Here is a 23,829-nt window from a genome sequence, read left to right on the forward strand (position 1 = left end):
AGTTACAAACCTATCCTATTGGTCCAAAAGGAATAGTGAGCAAGCAAAAACACCCCATAAAATTTACTACAGAATTTAATTTCTGGCTGGAAACTGGAGCTAGTGTCTGGAGAACTGGCAAGAGTTAGGATGACATCAGAATCATTAATGTGTATCCAAAACAAATCACATTGAATTGATTTTTAGACCCAAAAATATGGAGCAGATTTTAAGGTACTGTCATACTACAAACTAAGCAACACACCAACCACATTATATGCAGATGTGCCTGCATGTGTAACCAGCACAGATTCTGCATGTTAGCACCCAAAACCCTGCTGCTACATCAGCAGGACAACCAAACGCAGCTTTACGTTGGCCAGTTTTTTTTTAGGTGAGTCTAAGCAGCTATACAGCACATATAGATATATCCCATATATATGGATAGTCTGTTGCTGCTTTATGAAGGGCATTGAAGTAATTAAAAGTTTTCATATTGTAGTTTAGCAAACATGCTAAATATAGCTTTCAATTAACAGTGGTCTGTGATGTATAAGTGTACAAGTGCTAAGGTTTTTACATGTAGCAAAGCAAAATTCCCATATAACACAATCTTTTTTTTTTACATACAGTAGGACTGCAGGTAAACCTACTGTCATGAAAGAGTCCACTCTAAACTATAGCATTTATTATATATCCTCTTTCATGGTGCCCATAAATGCAATTACAGGGGAGAATGGAGAAGACGCTGTTGTTTCAGAGGTAGCCAGCTCACCACATCAGGGATCCTTCTATGTACTCGGTGCCAGAATACTGGAGAAAGTATTCGTGTCTACCTTGACAGATTTACTTAAGTGGATACCAAAAAGCTAATGAAAAGAAACAACAGGAGGCCCTATAGTACATAGTATATATAGTATACATTATTCCTGGCATGTCAAGTGATAAGAAGTGAAAATAAAACAAAATGTTCATAATTTGTTGCTGAATCTATTTAAAAACATTGTGGGGAAGGGCATCCTGTGCGTCAAGATTTTGTCTGCTGTGCACCATAATTCTGTCCAATTGTACAAACTGTTAGTATTTTGTCATGTTTGTAGGGTAATTCTTGCACTGAAAATATGGAGGCTCATTTGGAGTAGCAATTACAATTCCTGCCTCTCTGAGTGACTTATTTAATCAGTATGTGAGTAACTTTAACCAGAAAGAACTAATAAATAGAGAGCCCCCACTGAGAATTGATGTCCACCTTTGTGCCCTAAAGGGTACCATAATGTCAGCTAATAATTTCATATTTAGCCAATAATTAAAAGTTTATAAACATACTGGTTAGATCAAAACCTGTTGAGAGGAAAAGTTGCTGAGTTGCCCATAGCAATCAATCAGATCGCTTCTTTCATTTCTCAGAGGCCTTTTCAAAAATGAAAGAAGCGATCTGATTGGTTGCTATGGGCAACTCAGCAACCTTTTTCTCTGGACAGTTTTTTGATTATAAACATTCTATGTTCATTTAGTCTAATTTTCATTGCACGAACTGTCTGTCCCACGTATGCCATTCCACATGGACATTTTAACATATAAATAACTTGCTTCGAATCACATGTATGAAAACCTTTTAATTTAATTTTATTCCCACGTGAACAGACAGTTCGTGCAATGAAAATTAGACTAAATGAACATAGAAGCTCTATCAAGTTGTTTAAGAAAAAAATAGAGAGTGGAGATAGTGTATCCGAAGATTATAGTCGAGAGAAATTTGGGGAAACAAGTCTGGCTAGACATTTCGTCACGAATGGGCATCAGATAAGTGAGCTAAGATGGTTGATACTGGAAGAAATAGAGGGTATAAATAATGAACAGATAAAGAAAAAATTAAACCAAAGAGAAGTTTTTTGGATACACTGTCTCGATTCTTTAGCACCTAAGGGAATTAATGAAAGCTGTAATTTGAATGTCTTTCTATAAATACTGTCCGATCAGAATCCTGTTTTTAATTATTTTATATTTTGTATGTAGAAATGAATTCTCGCGAGAGAACGTACCTGTATAAATGTATGGTGGTGGGTGCACAGGAACTATGTTGAGAAAGGGAGGAGACTCCTGAAACGTCCAGCAGCTCGCATGCCAGCGAGCATTTCCACACCCCCTCAGAATTAGCGTCCACATGGCCAGGAACACACCGTCCAGCAAGCAGCAAGTCTGGGATGGAAGGTTCTGAAGACACCGAGTGGAATTACCTCTGAGCAGTCTATTGAGCACCGGGTAATTATGTTCTGTATATCTCTCTACTGTTTTGTACATGGATGAATTTGGAGATAAAGAACTTTTTAAGTGCAATTCCCAGTCTATGTCTATTTCTATATATATGGTTTACTACACTCAGGAGACGGAGCCCTGAGATAGACATAGGGAAGCCACCCATTACGTGCACACCTGTGGTCTGATTATGTTGAGAAGTTGGTACATTTAGACACCACACATGTGTTCCCTTTAAAGCCAAATGTAAAACTGTTTTGAAGGTAAAAAAGCAATCTTTCTGGCAAATAAGTATCAAATATGTTTTAAATATTGTGTGCCAGAACTTTTGCGCATTATATGCTTAGTATGTGTCGTAAAATGAGTGATAAATTCCTAAATACCCAAGCAAAAAAGGCCAACCAGTACGTTTGCTAATGTGACAGTTATATAGCCTCCAAGTCGGTGCAAAAATACCCAGCCTATTGGTGTTTCTCATGTGGTCACACTTTCTTAAGGAGTCCTGGAGGCCTTTCTTGGACTATTTTGCCTGGATATTTATGTAGCATTGTTGAATTGGATGCTAAGCCAATGTTGGACTGGTTTGCGTACAGACTCATGTCTCATGTGCAGTCTCAAGTAAGGGTCTATTCACACGGCAGAAATTCCGCCGGCGGAATTCAGCCTGAAGTGAAAGTCCAATACATTTCTATGGGTTTCCGCACTCCAGTTAACACTACGGAATTTCCGCTTTCCGAATTCCGTCAATGGGAATGCGGACACCCGTAGAAGTGTATTGAGCTTTCACTTGAGGCAGAATTCCGAAATTTCTGCTGTGCGAATAGACCTTAAGAGGTGCTACTATTGCAGAGTGTTGGTGTGGATTCTAATGAATGCAGTTTGATTGATAAATGCCCCCAATAGTGTTTGTAGAACAATCACTTTATGTGTTGACATCATTTCCCTTTGGCCTGTTTTTTTTTTTGTATTTGTAAAGTTAGTGTATACACCTGGGGGTTATTATCCTAATTTGTCTCGTGTTGAGTATTTTTCATTCTATACTACTTCTACTTGTTCATAAATCATGAAAAATTCCAAGGTAATTAGGAATAGGTTGTAGAACGGGATCACTCCTGTCAGGCCAGCAACTCTTCTTAGCTAGTACTGACTTAGCTAGTACACAAGAGTTAGATTGTGGTCAACTTGATGTGTTACTTTTTTAATAAGTTATTTGATATTTTTAACTCTGTTTTTATCTATTTTTTAAATAAAGTTCCCACCCATCTAACTATTCAGAGAAAAGTGAAAATGGTTAACCACATTGTAAAAAACCTAAATCCTGGGAACGGAGGAAAGTAGCAAGATGATAAAAACTATGTTGTGTCGGAATCAGGGTACCTGAGGCTACAATATGACATGAAAACCCCAATTTGTTTATGCTGACAAGAGGTCCTCTTTAACCCTTGGCAGCATTTAACGTACATGTACGACATGGCTGTCTAGTACTTTGTGCACCGTGCCATACATGTATGTCATGCAGTGAAGTAAGGCTAGGAGGCGAAGGCATAAACTGTAAATGATGGCTTTAAAGGAAATCTAATACTGGAAAAGAAAAAAGCTGCTTGGCACCAGGGTAGCAGGTGGCAGGAGGCTAGGTAAACTGTGCGGTGTGGAGACCCATACAGAGAGAAATCAGGTGGTGCTCAAACATTAGCAATGAGAGTACAAAAATCCAATGGAAAGAAAAAATGGAACATACCACTCACCCAAAAGTTGCAAAACTCATGGATTCTTTATTTCAAATGCATCGGTGAAAGTTTGACAGGAAGAACAAACAACATGGGCTCCTCCGAGCTCGGAGGAGCCCCTGTTGTTTGTTCTTTCCGTCCCTGCCTGTAACTTTCACCAATGCCTTTGAAATAAAGAATCCATGAGTTTTGCAACTTTGGGGTGAGTGCTACATTCCATTTTTTCTTTCCATTGTATTTTTAAAGGAAATCTGTCACCAGTGTCAACTGCACTAACCTGTCGATACTGACAAGTGGTGCAGGTGACACTGATGACAATGGTACTTACCTTGTTCCATTCCGTGTAGTCATTCTTTGGTATCTTCAGCTCCAGGCCCGGCTTGGAGAACGGGTGGAGCATAGTGACATCACTGCTGCAGTTCTCTGCTGGGTCCCGCTGCTAGAGAACAGCAGCAGTGAAGTCACTAAGCTCCGCCCACACTCCAAGATGGGCTCAGAGCTGAAGATACCAGAGAAGACTACCAAAGAACGACTGCATGGACCGGGACAAGGTAAGTACTATTGTCATCAGTGTCACCTGCACTACCTGTCGGTACCGACAGGTCAGTGCAGATGACACTGGTGACAGATTTCCTTTACAAGGTTTGTGACAGAAGTGGCACCTGTCATCTCCCCAGAGGGCCGGACTGGCCCACAGGGATACTGGGAAAATTCCTACTGGGCCTCCCACCTTGTGGGCCGGCAGTGGCCATCCTGCCGCCCTTAAACTGTTTGGCCGGTGAGGGTTGCCTTAGTCAGCACAGGGCCACACACAAGGTCCTCCTGCTCACATAGTAATAGTATTTGTTATAGCCAGGAGGACCGCATTGCGTGCTGCACTGTGATTGCTGTGCCCGTATCCTATATTCTGTGGACTGACCTTCCATAGCTCCGCCCAGATCTGCAGTAGCTTCCGTAGCTCCACCCTCTGACCTCAGCCATCCATCTTCTGCTTTGCACTTGAGGTGTTCAAACAAAAATCTTCCCCATCTTTTCCCAGGATCCCAGCTGTTTGCAAAACCAAAACTCCCAGCATGCCCAGCTGTCCAAGCAGCTGGAGGCACCCTGGTTATGAAACATAGGGGATAAGCATAGAGGCTGATGTAACCAACTAGGGCTATTAATAATCTATATAGATATATGAACTTCAGCACATAGTAATCATACAGGAATTTCAGCCTCTATGCTTGTCACCGCAGTGAAAGGACCCCTGACTAATGTGATAATCAGCCCCTATATAGGTCATATAAACATAGGATAGGATGAACCACAGGGAAAATTATTTTAAATAAACCTGGGGTTGTGATAGTGCCCCCCTACTTATCTCCCATCCGAACCCTACCTAATTATTTGTGGTGGCTGCCTCCATCTTGGTTCATACACTCCACCTAATCCACTAGGTGTTTTTAAAGGGGTTATCCAGGAAAAAAAAACTTTTTTTTATATATCAACTGGCTCCAGAAAGTTAAAGAGATATGTAAATTACTTCTATTAAAAAATCTTAATTCTTTCAGTACTTATGAGTTTCTAAAGTTGATTTGTTCTTTTCTGTCTAAGTGCTTTCTGATGACACATGTCTCGGGAACTGACCAGTTTAGAAGGAAATCCCCATAGCAAACCTCTTCTAAACTGGGCGGTTCCTGAGACACGTGTCATCAGAGAGCCCTTAGACAGAAAAGAACAACCTTAACTTCAGAAGCTCATAAGTACTGAAAGGATTAAGATTTTTTAATAGAAGTAATTTACAAATCTGTTTAACTTTCTGGAGCCAGTTGATATATATAAAAAAGTTTTTTTCCTCGATAACCCCTTTAACCCCTTAAGGACTCAGGGTTTTTCCGTTTTTGCACTTTCGTTTTTTCCTTCTTACCTTTTAAAAATCATAACCCTTTCAATTTTCCACCTAAAAATCCATATTATGGCTTATTTTTTGCATCGCCAATTCTACTTTGCAGTAACATTAGTCATTTTACCCAAAAATGCACGGCAAAACGGAAAAAAAAATCATTGCGCGACAAAATCGAAAAAAAACCCGCCATTTTGTAACTTTTGGGGGCTTACCTCCTGCGTCGTTAAGGGGTTAAGGACCCAGCCATTTTACACCTTAGGACCCGGCCATTTTTTGCACATCTGACCACTGTCACTTTAAACATTAATAACTCTGGAATGCTTTTAGTTATCATTCTGATTCCGAGATTGTTTTTTCGTGACATATTCTACTTTAACTTAGTGGTAAAATTTTTTGGTAACTTGCATCCTTTCTTGGTGAAAAATCCCAAAATTTGATGAAAAATTTGAAAATTTTGCATTTTTCTAACTTTGAAGCTCTCTGCTTGTAATGAAAATGGATATTCCAAATATTATTTTATTTTATTCACATATACAATATGTCTACTTTATATTTGCATCATAAAATTGACGAGTTTTTACTTTTGGAAGACATCAGAGGGCTTCAAAGTTCGGCCACAATTTTCCAATTTTTCACAAAATTTCCAAAATCACAATTTTTCAGGGACCAGTTCAGGTTTGAAGTGGATTTGAAGGGTCTTCATCTTAGAAATACCCCACAAATGACCCCATTATAAAAACTGCACCCCCCAAAGTATTCAAAATGACATTCAGTCAGCATTTTAACCCTTTAGGTGTTTCACAGGAATAGCTGCAAAGTGAAGGAGAAAATTCACAATCTTCATTTTTTACACTCGCATGTTCTTGTAGACCCAATTTTTGAATTTTTACAAGGGGTAAAAGGAGAAAATGTATACTTATATTTGTAGCCCAATTTCTCTCGAGTAAGCACATACCTCATATGTCTATGTAAAGTGTTCGGCGGGCACAGTAGAGGGCTCAGAAGGGAAGGAGCGACAAGGGGACTTTGGAGCGTACGTTTTTCTGAAATGATTTTTGGGGGGCATGTTGCATTTAGAAAAGCCCCTATGGTGCCAGAACAGGAAAAAAAAACACATGGCATACCATTTTGGAAACTATACCCCTTGAGGAACATAACAAGGAATAAAGTGAGCCTTAATACCCCACAGGTGTTTCACGACTTTTGCATATGTAAAAAAAAAAAAAAAAAAATTTCAATAAAATGTGTGCTTCCCCCCAAATTTCAAATTTTTGCAAGGGTTAATAGCAGAAAATACCCCCCAAAATTTGTAACCCCATCTCTTCTGGGTATGGAGGTACCTCATAAGTTGACATGAAGTGCACTATGGGCGAACTACAATGCTCAGAAGAGAAGGAGTCATATTTGGCTTTTTGAGAGGAAATTTTGCTCGGGGGCATGTCGCATTTAGGAAGCCCCTATGGTGCCAGGACAGCAAAAAATACCCACATGCCATACCATTTTGGAAACTAGACCCCTTGAGGAAAGTAACAAGGAATAAAGTGAGCCTTAATACCCCACAGGGGTTTCACGACTTTTGCATACGTAAAAAATAAAAAATAAATTCACTAAAATGTGTGTTTCCCCCCCAAATGTCACATTTTTGCAAGGGTTAATAGCAGAAAATACCCCCCAAAATTTGTAACCCCATCTCTTCCGAGTATGGAGGTACCCCATAAGTTGACCTGAAGCGCACTACGGGCGAACTACAATGCTCACAAGAGAAGGAGTCATATTTGGCTTTTTGAGAGCAAATTTTGCTCGGGGGGGCTTGTAGCATTTAGGAAGCCCCAATGGTGCCAGAACAGCAAAATAACCCCCACATGGCATACCATTTTGGAAACTAGACCCCTTGAGGAACGTAACAAGGGGTACAGTGAGCATTTACCCCCCACTGGTGTCTGTCAGATCTTTGGAACAGTGGGCTGTACTAAATTTTTTATTTGCGCAGCCCACTGTTCCAAAGATCTGTCAGACACCAGTGGGGTGTAAATTCTCACTGCACCCCTCATTACATTCCGTGAGGGGTGTAGTTTCCGAAATGGGGTCACATGTGGGTTTTTTTTTTTTGCGTTTGTCAAAACCGCTGTAACAATCAGCCACCCCTGTGCAAATCACCTCAAATGTACATGGTGCACTCGCCCTTCTGAGCCTTGTTGTGCGCCCCCAGAGCACTTTGCGCCCACATATGGGGTATCTCCGTAGTCGGGAGAAGTTGCATTACAAATTTTGTGGGGCTTTTTTCCATTTTACCTCTTGTCAAAATGAAAAGTATAGGGCAACACCAGCATGTTAGTGTAAAAAAAAATTTTTTTTTTTTACACTAACATGCTGGTGTAGACCCCAACTTCACCTTTTCATAAAGGGTGAAAGGAGAAAAAGCCCCCCAAAATTTGTAAGGCAATTTCTCCCGAGTACGGCGATACCCCATATGTGACCCTATACTGTTGCCTTGAAATACGACAGGGCTCCGAAGTGAGAGCGCCATGCGCATTTGAGGCCTGAATTAGGGATTTGCATAGGGGTGGACATAGGGGAATTCTACGCCAGTGATTCCCAAACAGGGTGCCTCCAGCTGTTGCAAAACTCCCAGCATGCTTGGACAGTCAATGGCTGTCCGGCAATACTGGGAGTTGTTGTTTTGCAACAGCTGAAGGCTCCATTTTGAAAACAGTGGCGTACCAGACGTTTTTCATTTTTATTGGGGAGGGGAGGGGGGCTGTGTAGGGGTATGTGTATATGTGGTGTTTTTTACTTTTTATTTTATTTTGTGTTAGTGTAGTGTAGTGTTTTTAGGGTACAGTCACACGGGCAGGGGGGGTTACAGCGATTTTCCCGCTGCGAGTTTGAGCTGCCGCGCAAAATTTGCTGCATTGCAAACTTGCAGCCCGATATTCACTGTAAGCCCCCTGCCCATGTGAATGTACCCTGTACATTCACAAGGGGGGGACCTCCAGCTGTTGCAAAACTACAACTCCCAGCATGCACAGTCTATCAGTGCATGCTGGTAGTTATAGTTTTGCAACAGCTGGAGGCACACGGGTTGGGAAACACTGAGTTAGGAAACAGACAATGTTTCCCAACCAGTGTGCCTTCTGTTGTTGCAAAACCACAACTCCCAAACATTCTCAGGCATGCTGGGAGTAGTAGTTCGGCAACATCTTTAGAGCCAGATGTTGCCGAACTACAACTCCCAGCATGCTTGGAGTTGTAGTTTGCAACATCTGGAGGACTACAGTTTGCAGACCACTAATACAGTGGTTCCCAATCTGTGCCCTTCCAGATGTTGCAAAACTACAACTCCCAGTATGTCAAAACTGTCCAGGCATGCTGGGAGTTGTAGTTCTGCAACATCTGAAGGGCCAGATGTTACAGAACTACAACTCCCAGCATGCTTGGACAGTAAGGGCATGCTGAGAATGTGTAGTTTTGCAACATCTGGAAGGGCACAGTGGTCTCCAGCCAAGGGCTGTCTGGGCATGCTGGGAGTTGTAGTATATAGGGTCTCAATACAGCAATGCATGTCGCTTTACGGCGACGTGCATTGCTGTAGAGGGCCCGACCGCAACTGAAGATCTACTCACCTGTCGCCGCCGCCGCCATCTTCCTCGCCGGGATCCGGGTCTTCAGGGACGAGGTAAGTACCTGAGCCGGGCCCCAGCACTCCCCCGTCTCCCGCCGCATCCTCCGGTATTCCTCCCATCCTCTCCAGACTTCCAGGGGCCGGGCAGGGCGGGAGGAAGTAACCCCCCTGCGATTGGTCGGTTAACTAACCGAAGAATCGCAGGGGATCGGAGGAGGTGGCAGGCTTGCCACCTCGCTCCTATGCTTTAGCATGGTCCTGGCTGTCTGTGACAGCCGGGATCATGCGAAATTACCGGGCGGTCGGGTCCCAGAGACCCGATCAGCCCGGTATCGCCGCAGATCGCAAGGGCGATTTCCCTTGCGATTTGCGGCGATCGCCGACATGGGAAGGATTTCAGCAGGGTTCCGCTTCCGATCTCCGCCGGGTGAGCGGCGGAGACCAGGAAAAGACATGACGTATGCATACGTCATGGGTCCTTAAAACCCAGGGTGTGATGACATATGCATACGTCATAGGTCCTGAAGAGGTTAAGTAGGAAACAGCTGGATCTTACATGCCCAAAAAATGTAGGCTTAGTGCTAGCCCAAGAGAGCAAATCTATAGTTTAGAGTCCGTCCTAATGAAGTCACCTTATAGTGGTGGTTTGATGGTACACACTATTTGGCCAAATGGTATGTTAAGAACCTCTCTTTTTCTCTATATCAGTATTGCAATGAAAAAAGTGTTATATTACAGATATATCTTAGCACTAGCAGTGTGCTGCTGCAATTCTTTTATATATATATATATATATATATATATATATGTATATATATCACTACACCTGCACCCAGAGGTCTCTGGCTTGCACAATGATACAATGCTGTGGGGCTGGTATGATATTATTTCCAGGGCTGATATTTACCCCCAGTCCAGCCCTGTCTCCGCCTGTGACTGTGGCATCTGGAGGCCATTTAAAGGCCACCTTGCTGCCAACTTGGCAATCTACTAATAGAGTCTGCCTCTGCCAGACTCTTCTAGCAGACAACTGGTCTCACTGAGAAATGCTGTGTAATTGCATAGCATTGTTCAGTATTAGCAATCTAATGCTTTTTTTTTATAAACAAATGCCCCTCCCCTAATAAATATTTAAATAAAAAAAATAAAAAACAACAACCTATTTGGTATCGCCACAAGCCAAATTGTCTGAACTACTAACATATGACATTATTGATCATGTACAATGAATGTCATCAATACAAAGCAGTACCAAATTTCAATGAAAGGTTATCCAGGAATAAAAAACAGAGCTAAATTACAGGGGTGGGAATAGGGTGATTCTAAGCATTTTTATTTTGTTTGATAAACAATAATGCATAAACTATGTAAATATTGGGTATCGTATGGGAATTCCATTGACCTACAAGATGAACATCAGTTTTACCATAACTCAAAAATAAAAATTGGTTTTATCCACAAGTCTAAAATATGCTGTGTCCTTAAGGGGTTATTACTTCCAATCTATTTTCTTAATTGTAAATTATAAAAATTGAGTTGTATCAGATTAGATTTCAATTTGCATGAATTAATAAAATGCAAGACAATTCTGCATCATTTTAACTGCTCTTACTTTTGTGCTATTCTCAGAAGTGATAAGTCACTGACACGTAGACAGTTTGTTAAATTTAGTTCTCTTATTTTGTTTCCAGAAGGTCCTTCTACAACTTGTCGTACCCCTGGGTCACTGATTCTGGAAAAGAAAAATATATTTTCTTGGATTACATTTGGGGGGAAAAAAACAGTCTGCAAGCTTGAATCTCAGACCTATTACTGAAACAGACATCCAGTCAGAGAAAGCAAGAAAAAGGGTTATGAAGTACAGAAAATAACAAAGACATCATTGAATTAAATGTAGATATTGACTACTAATAATGAAATGAATTCTAGACCAAGTGATTTGATTTGGACCATAAATTTGTGAACATAAATTTGTGTACACAAGAAATATATATACTATAAATGTATTGTGAATGGAGCCCTACACTTTATGAAGTGAAAGTTTCTCATCAACCTGTAATCAAATGTTTTCTTCAATCTTGTTTTACTGAACAAAATAAAAAAACGCATAAGTACAAAATTATAGACAGAAAAAACATATAAAGAATTTGCATACAAGTAAGATCTAGCTGATATTTAGTATCTTCTAAGTGATAAGTGCATGATAAACTAGAGTCTGCTTTATAATTTTACCTGATGCAGTCTGCTACATTCAGCACAGTTATGTTCTTCAGTGATGCAATTGCCTTAAGACTGATATCAGTAATTTTTTGGCAATTGGCAATGTAAATATGGTTTAGGTAGGGACTGGATCTTCCGATTGCTTTGATGCTGCCATCAGTAATCAGACTGTTTCCTGTTAAACAAAATTGTAATATTAGTAAAAAATATTAGAATAATGCTGTTTAACTAGAACGGAAGGGGGTGTCCTACCTTCAATCCTAATCTTTTCAAGCTTCCGTCCTTGTGCCAGAATTTTGAAAGCTGCATCAGAAAGATGTGGGGATCCCAGGAGAGATATAGACAAAATGTTTTGGCATTTTTCAAGCAAAGTCTACAAATAGAAAAACAAAAATGAAATGTGCTTAGTATTGCAATGAGTAAAGAAGCTCACAGCTGTTTCTATTAACACTATTCTATATATTTGTAATAGATTTGTACAAGAAAGCATCAAACAGAACTAATTACCTCTGCTCCATCTAGGACTCAGGATGACTGGACTATATGTTTTATTGGTGAATTAAAGGGGTATTCCAGGAAAAAACTTTTTTATATATATATATATATATATCAACTGGCTCCAGAAATGTTAACAGATTTGTAAATTACTTCTATTAAAAAATCTTAATCCTTTCAGTACTTATGAGCTTCTGAAGTTAAGGTTGTTCTTTTCTGTCTAAGTGCTCTCTGATGACACCTGTCTCGGGAAACGCCCAGTTTAGAAGAGGTTTGCTATGGGGATTTGCTTCTAAACTGGGCGTTTCCCAAAACAGGTGTCATCAGAGAGGACTTAGACAGAAAAGAACAACCTTAACTTCAGAAGCTCATAAGTACTGAAAGGATTAATATTTTTTAATAGAAGTAATTTACAAATCTATTTAACTTTCTGGAGCCAGGTGATATATATAAAAAAGTTTTTTCCTGGAATACCCCTTTAATGCACAGGATGAGTGCACACTGGGTTTTGGTCTCTGTTTCACTGTTCTTGTTACAATACAACTAATTTGGATGCATGCAAAAACATAGGCAACTATACTATTGTGCAGGGCAAAAAAAAAGAACCACAATTGTTACCATCCTTTTTTTTTTTTTTACTTGTAAGTAATTTGAAAGCAGATTATGCAGTTAGCATCCGTTAACATATGTTTTTCTCCCATATAAAATATTTTTTTCCTTTCAACAAAAACGCAATGTGAGTAGAGATACATATGTAAACAGGCTCCCTATACTCATACAGTGCAGACCTACAACTTCAGATATCAACTTCAAGATGCTTTCTGGGCAAGAAGCTCACTTTTATCCCAGACAGTTTGGATACATGAGCTCACTATGTTTACCAAGCACCAGCATTAGAAAAGCTTTATATAAGATCTATATAATTCTTTAATATATGCCACTATACATAAGAATGAATACAGGCTCCTAAAAATCGGAACAATTGTACTGTGCACTTAACCTTCTTCTAGGAAATATGCAAGGTCTACACAAAATGTATTTCTTAACACAAAGGCATATTCCAGGAAACATGCCATAATTCATTTATTTGGCACTGTGAATAAACTTTATATCAGTTTTATTTCATCAAGGAATTGATGTGTTGTATATTTCTGTGACCAACACAAGGGCAGCCACAAAGCCGCAGGATTTGCAGGAGGCGAGCCCTTTTCACGGAAATACAAACTGTTGGGCGGAAAAGTCCTCACTGAAAAAAAAAGTTAAGTCAAATTTCAGTGAGGACTATGGGGTCAATCTGGATTCCTGGGCAGCCAACAAACCCAGGAATCTGTGGCTCATAATAGTCTGGAAATCGGGTCGAGAGTGGGTCACTAATATGGGGGCAGAGAAAATTGTAAGGGGGCTAGGTTGCTAATATGGGGACAGAATCACTAGTATGGGGGTCTCTATAGGCACTGCCCTGCAGTACTGCCTTCAAGGGGGGAATCATTATCACTGGATGATGAGGAGGGGAAAGAGGAACAAAGTGGAGTACTCCTCTTCTCCCTTACCGGTGGACTCTGTCGAAGGCAAGAATGGCGTATGCCTCCTCCAACGAAAATACCCTACAGCAGTGTTTCCCTAACAGTGAACCTCCAGCTGTTGCAAAACTACAACTCCACTGGACAATCAAAGACTGTCCTGACATGCTGGGAGTTGTAGTTTTGCTACAGCTGGAAGATCGCTGTTTGGTACACACTGCCCTATGGGTCATATTTAATTTTTATTGGGGTGGGGGGGAGTAACAGTGTAAGGGTGTGTGTATATGTAGTGTTTTACTTTTTATTTTGTGTAGTGTAGTCTAGTGCTTTTAGGGTTCATTCACACGGGTGGGGGTTTACAGTGAGTTTTCCACTGGTAGTTTGAGCGCTGGCAGAAAATTTGCCGCAGGAAACTGTTTGTATACCTCTGCCCATGTGAATGTGCCATTTTTTCGTGGGGGGGGCTCAAACCTCCAGCTGTTGCAAAACTACAATTTCCAGCATTCACGGTCTGTCAGTGCTTGCTTGGAGTTGTAATTTTTGCAACAGCTAGAGGCCCACAGGTTTTTACCTAACTCAATGTTTCCCCACCAGAGTTCCTCCAGCTGTTGCAAAACTACAACTCCCAGCAAGCACTGACAGACCATGCCTGCTGGAAGTTTTAGTTTTGAAACAGCTGGAGGCACACTTGTAGGGAAACTCTGAGTTAGTCTGATTGGCTGGTCAGAAATAGGAACCTTCATTTATTTCTTCAGTGGATAAAAATCTGTTCAGGTGATGTGATGTACACATTGATGCATAGTGCTTTACAGCGACGATGTAGTAATACAAGCTCTCTATTGTAATCTGCTAAGCACCCTTGTGTCTCAGGAATTGTCACAGAAAATATTTTGGAAACTTTTCATTATAGAAACAACAACCTTTATTTGTACATCTTACTACCTATTTAATGAAACTTCCAATGTGAACTTCCAATGGATGACACATTTGAAACAGCTGGAGGCAGACTTGTAGGGAAACTCTGAGTTAGTCTGATTGGCTGGTCAGAATTGACCGGCAAATCACGGCGATTGAAGGGTAGGGTGTATTCTCAGGACCCCTCTGGGCGATGTGCCAGGATGCTTACTGAATGATTTTAGCAGGAATCTCGTTCTGATCAGCGCCCGGCGAGGGACAGTGATCGGAACAACACAGGGCATACAGGTACACCCTGTGTTCTAAGCTACAAGGATGCAAGGGTGTACCCATACGCCCTGCGTCCCTGATGGGTAAAAAGAGAGAAAAAACTTTTTTTGCCACCTGCTTTTCATTGTAAAAATTTGCTGCTTTATTACCTTTTTACAGATTTTATTAATCTCTTTGTAATTTTGAAAGGCTTAGGCTGACCCCTTTGATTTGTTTTTTTAAACGTATTTGTTATTGCCCCTTTAATACGTGAGATTAAGTTTTAATTGATTACACTTGTTCCCCAAGGAATAAATTTAGCAGTAGAGTTATTCAATGTTGATTGCAGATCTCCGATTTTTTTGTTTCAGTATTTGGCAATAGCTTCCCCCAGTCTATATCCTGTTAATTCATCACACTTATCAATATCTGAATTTGCTTTCATGCCATAGGAACCTTAATTTATTTCTTCAGTGGATAAAAATCTGTTCAGGTCATGTGATGTACACATTGATACATAGTGCTTTACAGCGACGATGTAGTAATGCGAGCTCTCAATTGTAATCTGCTAAGCACCCTTGTGTCTGTAATAAATTGTATAACTTTTCATTATAGAAACAACAACCTTTATTTGTATATCTTACTACCTATTTAATTAAACTTCCAATATGAGCTTCCAATGGATTACACATTTAGCAAGTGTTGTATCCTTGTTGTGTTTTTTTTTCTTGAACGTTGCTTTGGTTCGTATCTGATGTAATATTAAAAGTTTGTGTGTGTTAACTCTCAGCAAGTATTTTCTGTTTTATATATTGTGGCAGTGTGGCAAGGAAAGGGTGTATTTCCCTTGCTAACTGTGGAGAATCCACCTGTGGCCTGATTAATGAGGTATCAGGAAGGGAAAGTGTGTTTAAAAGGAAAGGAAACAGAATAGTTGGGGCTTTCCCTTGGAAACAGTATGCTGGCTGTTAGAGGGGGAGACACACGGACCCTGTTTAGGTAACACGCAGAAGGCACTGCGAGTGGTCCAAGAAGTGGTGTGAACTGTGAGTAACAGGTAGCAGGAGACACATGTTTAACTGGCTGAGGGTAGCTCACCAGTTCGTAGTCAGGGCATGCTGATATGTGTAGTCAGTGACCAGACGGTCTAGGACTTTATTTTGTTCCTGTTTATGTTTTGTTTTACCTGCAACCTGTGGAAAAAAAGCTGCCAAGGAGTCAGACTTGTATGCGGAACTGTGGTCTGTGGTTATTGTGAGGAACGTGTCCCGTGGCAAGTGACCAGGATGATCCCAGAGCTAATCCCCAAGATGGTTTGTCACAATATGTACAAAATCTCTCTTTTGCAGATACTAAATGCTTATATGCCTACAGATGCCTTCAAACGAACATGTATCCATGCAACAAATTCATACACTCAAAATATTCTGAAACATTGATATACAATGTGGAACATATTTCATCCAGATGCATTTAGTCTGTAAAGAAGATTAACACAGGTCCACTGGCTCCAGAACCTAGATCTTGGCCCTGACACAAAAACACATATGAAGAGAGCCGAGCTATATGCTGAATATGAAAAATTAGGATCAAGGATGTGACTGACAGTAAATCTTACAAGCGTTACTTACTGTGATACAATTGTCTGTTAGGGTAAACATGTCATTTATTTTAAGATGTTGAAGGGAACTACATCCATCAGCCAAGTACCTGAAACCATCCACCGATATCTGTAGAGAAAGACAACATTGATATTTTTTGATTCTATGGAGGACACAACTGCATGATCAGAGTACAAATAAATAAACAAAAAATTTAGCAAACATAAAACAAAAACATAAACAAAAAATTTAGCAGATTAGGAATTTATATCAGAATTGTCTGGAAACCATGTAGGTTTCCTTTCCCATCCTTTTAATGGGAATCTGTACCATAGTTCAGACTATGAACTATGGTACAGATTTATTTATTCAAGTGTGGAATTTAATTCTGTGTTGTGTATAAAAATGAAGTGTAATGTCGATTCTTTGATGCAGACTCACCAGCATCCAAAACCAAGGGCAAATCTACAGCAAACAGACTGCAAATCTGTGAAAGAAATCCAAGGCTATGACTCAGATTTCTCCCACAGATTCCGTAACAGATTTGTCCAATGAAAAAAATCCATCATATACACATACCCTAACTATGTTATTACTTAACACTGAAACCCTTGAAAAGTAAAACAAGCAATACTGTAAACTTAACAACTACTTTCACATACAGACAAAATTAATATGTGGTGGCCCAGTACAGGATGGTGTTTCCCTGTACTTCTCCTGCCCTGTCAGGCAGAGTCTCTCCATGTCCCCAGGGCCACCTTTATGTATTAACCCCTGTGGATATAAGTTGTGATATTAATAATGTACTGTTTCTTTAATTGTTATACCATGTGATTGTTACCCAGGAGGCACTAGCGACCAGGTGACCCCCAAGTGACCTATGGGCTCCTTGCACAGCCCCCTATATAACCAGGGGAGGGACTGCAATCGCTCTCTTCCAGCTCTCTTAGTTCCTGAGGTCCACTGCAGTCAAGTTGTCTCAGTGTGTGTGTCCGAAGCATTATAGGCCTCAAGCCTAAAGTCTGCAGCCACCTGTCAATTGCAAGTAAGCCAAAGTCATCTAATTGTCAGTCATCAAGTCAGTCAAGTCAAGTCTACTGTTTAGTCACCGTGGCCTGCACCAAAGTCTGTCTAACTACTGCAAGTCCCAGCAAGCCTGCAAGGTCCCCCTGTGTCCCTGGTCACCTCCTTGGGATATTGGCTGTACTGCATTGACTGTGTTATCTGTCTACCCTCAGTAAAGCTACCGTTTGTCCGTAACTTTGAGTCGGTGTCTTCATTGCCCCTGTGCCTAGCCCAGGACCAGCGGTATTACCTTCGGGTGGTAAAGGCTAAACCACGCTCTGGCGTCAAGACAAGAATGGGTTAATAACATCTGCCCCTTGGGTTATAACATCTACCCTGCAACTCACACCCCAACACTACAACTTTTTTCCGTCACAAACAGGATACGGGTGTGTGCCATATACCAAAAGCCACAAGTCCTCCACCCCCTTGTCTGAACCGTGTCCAACACAGTTTGCAAAATTTGCATGCCGATGCGATAGAAGTTTGCGCCAGAAAAGTGTGCAGGACGGTTGTCATTGAAAAGTGTTTTACTCGTGGTGCTTGTGAAATAGAGGGGGAGTTGATGGAAAACTGTTTGCTGCTGAGGAGTGTAAAGAGTCGGTACCTGAAAGGGTTAAATTGGTCCAATGTTTCCTGCAAGCAAGCGGATCCGCACCGTCAGTCCCCAGCTGTGACGCCTCTTCCGTGTTGTGAGAAGGAACCAAAGATCTGTCCTGTGTTGCACAAGGGAAGACTTTACTGGCCGGACAGAAACAGGAAGTTCCCTGGGCGCCGCCATATTGGAGGTTCCAGCGGCTGTGTCCGGCTCTGCTGTCTATTACCCGACACCAGCAGCAGCACAGGCTCTGAAAGTACCTGCGGGCATGAGTATCCAGCCTCCGGTGCCGAAAATTTGCCACGTTAACCCCCTAGTGCCCAACAGAATTACCGGGTACCTGCCAAATAGAGGGGGTACCAGCCCCCCAGAGAGCAAAGACTAAGCCGCTGCAGCACCTCAACCAGCTTCTTAAAGCGACAGCCCGATCAATTCATCTTAAAGTGACAGCACACTCAATTCATCTTAAAGTGACAGTGCACTCTATGCTTCTTAAAGCGAGAGCGCACTCAATTCATCTTAAACAGTGTACTCAATTCTTCATAAAGTGAAAGCACACTCTAGTCTTCTTAAAGTGACAGCGCACTCAAAAAAAAGTCTACAAGATGTCAGCTCTCCAGATCAACCAGGCGACGGTGCCCCGTTGCTGTCCCAGCAACCGGAATGCTGCCAGTCCTGCCTGCAGTCCACATCAACAACCTGGGTGTTCCAGCGTCAGCACCGCTATTCATGGGGAACCCTGTCTTCCCTACCTACAATGGAGACCACCCTGAGGGATTTCAAGAAAGGGTTCCAGAGTCTGTTTGTCTTTTACTCTTTCCCTCCTAATCAACAGGTGCCATTGCTCACAGGACAACTACAGGGGTCAGCACTAGAGGAAGTTCGCACCTGGCCAACCTCCGAGAAGGCAACTGAAGAGAAGATCTTTGAAGGCCTGTACCAGACATTTGAGTCACATTCTCTGTCAGAGGTACGTCTCCGGCAGTATGAAAGGCGACAGAAGCCAGGTGAGACTTTAAGAGCTTATGCCGTAGCCCTACAGAATGCCGACAACTAGATGGTATAACTTTTGAGCAGGGTAATAAGGTGTTAATGGACAGATTTATCGATGGGGCTCATAATAAGTGGGACAAAGCCCAGTTGAGAATGTTAGCAGTTCAAAACCCTAATTTGTCCTTCCCCACTTTTAAGAGACTGGCTGTTCAAGTGATTGAGTCCAGGACTGAGTTATAGGATGTTTGTACCCCTGTCCAAGAGCCACTAGGGGCGTTAGTTAGGCCTATACCCCCACATCCCTGGCCCCACCCCAGTATAATCTGCTTTGCCAGTCACCACAGCCTCTAACCTACAAAGTGTTAAGCAGGACCTTGAACAGTTGGCTAAGGTGGTGAAGGAGCTTGCCACCCGGGCTGCTCCACCTGACCCTGAACAGCCCCCACATAGAAAACCTGTCCTGCTCCTGTTCCCCGCAATTTTAACCCACCGCAATCCTCTGCCCAATAGGCCCTCGGAGACTCAAAGGCCCTTTTGAACTTACTGCAATAAGTCAGGACATTGGAAGATGCAGTGTTGGGATTTAAATGGATTTCCCTGAGGTCCCGGCCCTCAGGAAAACAGTCACCAGGTCCAAACTCCGAACGACCTAAGTCAGGACTCGCACCTTGTCGCCTCCTGCCCCTATATAAAAACTGTTGTAGAAGGTGTACAGTTGGAAGCGCTGATAGATACAGGGTCACAAATGTCTACTATACCTAAAAATGTTTCTATGAGTATTGGGATGACAGTTTATTGTGTGAGCCTGATGATGTTGAGCCAAGTGGCTGAAGGATCCGGTGCAAGTACTCCTGAGCCCTGGTGGGCGCAACTCCAAGTAGGAGATGATAGTACCCCAAGGGATCAAGTCAAGGGAGTCATCAACGTCGCCAAAAGGTACCAAGAGGCTTTTATTAAACATCCCACAAACTTTGGACATACGTATATGATCCAACACAGAATCCTCACTGGCGACAGTCCACCTACTAAAGAAAGACACTGTCCGGTCGCACCAGGCATGTATCAGACTGTCAAGAAGATGTTGGCCAACATGAAAGAGGCAGTCGTCATTCAAGAAAGTCAGAGTCCCTGGGCAGCGGCGCCCCTTGTTCTGGTCAAGAAAAAGGATGGAACTATCTGCTTTTGTGTTGACTACAGGAAGCTGAACAATGTCACACATAAGGACACTTATCCTCTGCCAGGAATTGAAGAGTCACTCACAGCCCTTGGTTCGGCTGCTTACTTCTCCACCTTGGACTAAACCAGCGGGTATTGGCAAGTACCTATGGCCGTGGAGGACTGAGAGAAGACCGCCTTTGTAACACCCATGGGACTGTTCGAGTCTAAGAGTATGCCATTTGGGCTATGTAATGTCTCTGCAACATTCCAGCATCTAATGGAGTGGTGCCTGGGCCATCTGAACTTTCAAAGTGTCTTATTGTACCTGGATGAAGTCATCGTGTATTCCAAGTCCTACCAGGAGGACCTCAGTCATCTGTCAGACATCTTCCAAGTCCTGATCAAGCATGGGCTGAAGATCAAGCTGTCAAAGTGTCATCTGCTTAAGCCACAGGTACACAACCTGGGTCATGTTGTCAGCGCAGAGGGAGTCCAGTCTAATCCTGAAAAAGTTGTTAAGAACTGGCCTACCCCATGCATGGTGAAAGATGTCAGGAGCTTCCTGGGATTTGCCAGCTACTACCGCCGCTTCATTCCCCACTTTGCCCAGATTGCAGAACCCCTCACAGCTCTCCTGTGGGGTACAGCGAAGGAGAACTACAGTGGAAGATTACCTGTTGAATGGGCCGAAAAGCAATAGACAGTGTTTTGAGCTCTAAAACATCTGTTGACAGAACCATCCATCCTGGCATATCCAGACTGCAGTCAGCCAGTCCAGCTGTATACGGATGCCAGCTTCTAAGGTCTGGGGGCTGTCTTGTTCAAGAAGTAATTTCTCAGAGCGCTCGTGTATATTAATTAGAAACTCTGTGACATCGCATTGAAGTCCCCATGAAGACTTCCCCGACAAATCTGGCGCCTAAAAACGTGAGGCCAGAAGCTGACATCAGGAGCAGAGCAGCCACATCATCCCCCTGGACCGAGTGGAAAGCAGGAGACCCCCATAACCACAGATCTTAAGGAACAAGCGCTTGTCAAGGTAAGACCTTATCTTACCAATCTTATCTGTGTTTTCTGAAGTAGTCTTTGCTTTCTGTCCAGAGGGGTAGGTGTGTGCATGCCTTCTTGATATATAGTAAGTAACACAAAGTCCTGTGCAAAGTCCACTGACTTCATGTTCAGTCATGCACATACGTTTTTACCCACACTAGGGCTGTAACACTAGTCATAATACCAGTCCTCACATGTCTATGATGTATCATGTCTAATGTCTAATATTATCTTGTGTCCATGTGTCCAGGATACTTTACTGGCCAGAAGATATTCCTGTTAACCCACTGCACACATACAGTAAAAAAATAAGGTAACAAATGTCTAGTGATATATATAGTGTTCTGGGGAGAAGTGTGTCCACCAAGGGATCCCAGTAGCCAAGGCTATGGGTAAAAAGCCTCTGGCAGCGCAATCCATCAGAATAGTATCTATTGTTATGCATAATATCTTAGTCATATCCTTCAGTAGTCATACAGTTAATAAGTCTTTATTAAGACGTGTATTTTATAATACATGGACTCTTTGTCTTCATCTTCATCAGACCTGGATATGGACATTGCTTGAAATACCCCAGGAACTGTCTGTGGCCCCTGTGGTCATTACGGTCCTCTGCCCTCCAGGACTGGGTGTCGAGGATGACTCGAGGATTAATTAATGTGGGGGAGTTTGTGGTGGCCCAGTACGGGATGGTGCTTCCTCGTACTTCTACTGCCCCGTCAGGCAGAGCCTCTCCATGTCCCCATGTATTATCCCGTGTGTAGAGAAGTTGTGTTATTAATAATGTAAAGTTTCTTTAACTATTATACCATGTGATTGTTACCCAGGAGGCACTAGTGATCAGGTGACCCCAATGACCTATGGGCTCCTTGCACAGCCCCCTATATAACCAGGGGAGGGGCAGCAATCACTCTCTTCCAGCTCTCTTAGTTCCTGAGGTCCAGTGAAGTCAAGTCGTCTCAGTGTGTTTGTCTGGAGCATTGGAAGCCTCAAGCCTAAAGTCTGCAGCCACCTGCCAATTGCAAGTAAGCCAAAGTCATCTAATTGTCAGTCATCAAGTCAGTCAAGTCAAGTCTACTGTTTAGTCACTGTGGCCTGCACCAAAGTCTGTCTAATTACTGCAAGTCCCAGCAAGCCTTCGAGGTACCCCTGTGTCACTGGTCCTCCTTGGGATATTGGCTGTACTGCATAGACTGTGTCATCTGTCTACCCTAAGTAAAGCTATCGTTTGTCCGTAACTTGGCATCTGTGTCTTCATTGCCCCCGTGCATAGCCCAGGACCAGCGGTATTACCTTTGGGTGGTTAAGGCTAAGCCCTGGTATCACGACAAGAAGGGTTCAGCTTTAAGAGCAGAAGGTAACGTTATATAGGTTTGTAAATCACTTCCATTACCAATACTGCTTGGAAACAAGCTTTTTCTGCATTCTTCTGTCTGACAGGAAGTTCAGCTGTTCCAGGTTTTCATGACTTGCGACCCCCTATTCAGGCTGTTATCAGCAGCATCCCGGGGCTGTGACCTGATAATTACCCAGAAAACCCCTGTGCTGCAGAAAGCTCCCTGTGCTCGGCCTTAGCCCCTTCCATCTGATGAATATTCACACTGTCCTCCCTCTGCTCTGCAGTGATTGGCTGAGCAGCACTGCCTATATGCAGTCTGATTCAGATCATAGCAGCCCCAGCAAACAGGCTGATTCTCTCCTCTCTCCTTGCTAATGTTTTTACACTGAGAACAGAGGAGAGGGGGGAGGTGAGGGAGCTGCCAGTGTAGAGCTGTCACACTGAGAATGGAGGGGAGGGAGAGAGGGAGCTGTGAGAGTAGAGCTGTCACACTGAGAACTGGGGAGAGAGGGATTTACGGGGCTAGAGCTGAGGAGGAGAGGAGTGCAGAGCAGGGGGGAGGTGATTGTGCCAGTGTAAAGCTGTTTCACTGAGAGAAGCAGAGGGGAGGGGGAGGGAGTGATTTTACAGTGTAAAACTGCAGCTTCAACTCCCTCTCTCTGAGCACTGAGATTACCTTTTGTTTCATCGTGGCCACCCTGCTGTATAGGGCTATGATTGGAGCTCAGTGTTATGTGGGAGTGAGCTAGCAGAGCTGTAGCAGTGACTAAAATAAGTTAGGGGTGGTAACAAGCTCTCTGCTCAGGCAGCTGAGAGCAGGAAATGAGAGCAGTGCATCCAGGGAAATGTAGTCTTTGAGATCATAGGCATAGCCACCATAACCAGGAAGTAACTGGAATTTATGAGCTGAATAGCAGGTAAATGGGGGCCGAAAAAAATAACAAACATGTCAGAGGTGTGGTAGGTGAATATACCATGGAATGGCTATGTATTTTTTTTTTACTTTGCTGCATGGGATATCTTCTTTAACCCCTACAGGACCCATGACGTAACGTTACGTCCCGACACCCTGGGTCTTAAGAACCAAGGACGTACAGTTACGTCATGGGCAGTTCTGGTCCCCGCCAGGCGGGAATCGGACCGGGATGCCTGCT

General features: G+C 42.6%; 1 protein-coding gene across 2 annotated transcripts in view; it reads right to left on the reverse strand.

Moving 5' to 3' along the window:
* The window catches only part of FBXL13 (F-box and leucine rich repeat protein 13), a 278,659-nt gene that overhangs the window by 71,309 nt on the left and 183,521 nt on the right, over positions 1–23,829 (reverse strand). For both annotated transcript variants that reach the window (XM_056573484.1, XM_056573483.1), the window contains 4 exons: positions 16,503–16,601; positions 11,945–12,065; positions 11,705–11,867; positions 11,085–11,204 (listed from right to left, as the gene is read on the reverse strand). In XM_056573484.1, coding sequence (XP_056429459.1) covers positions 11,085–11,204; positions 11,705–11,867; positions 11,945–12,065; positions 16,503–16,601 — 503 coding nt within the window. The remainder of the gene's footprint in view (positions 1–11,084; positions 11,205–11,704; positions 11,868–11,944; positions 12,066–16,502; positions 16,602–23,829) is intronic.

Source organism: Hyla sarda, chromosome 4, assembly GCF_029499605.1.
Source record: "Hyla sarda isolate aHylSar1 chromosome 4, aHylSar1.hap1, whole genome shotgun sequence".
Classification (NCBI taxonomy): Eukaryota; Metazoa; Chordata; class Amphibia; order Anura; family Hylidae; genus Hyla; species Hyla sarda.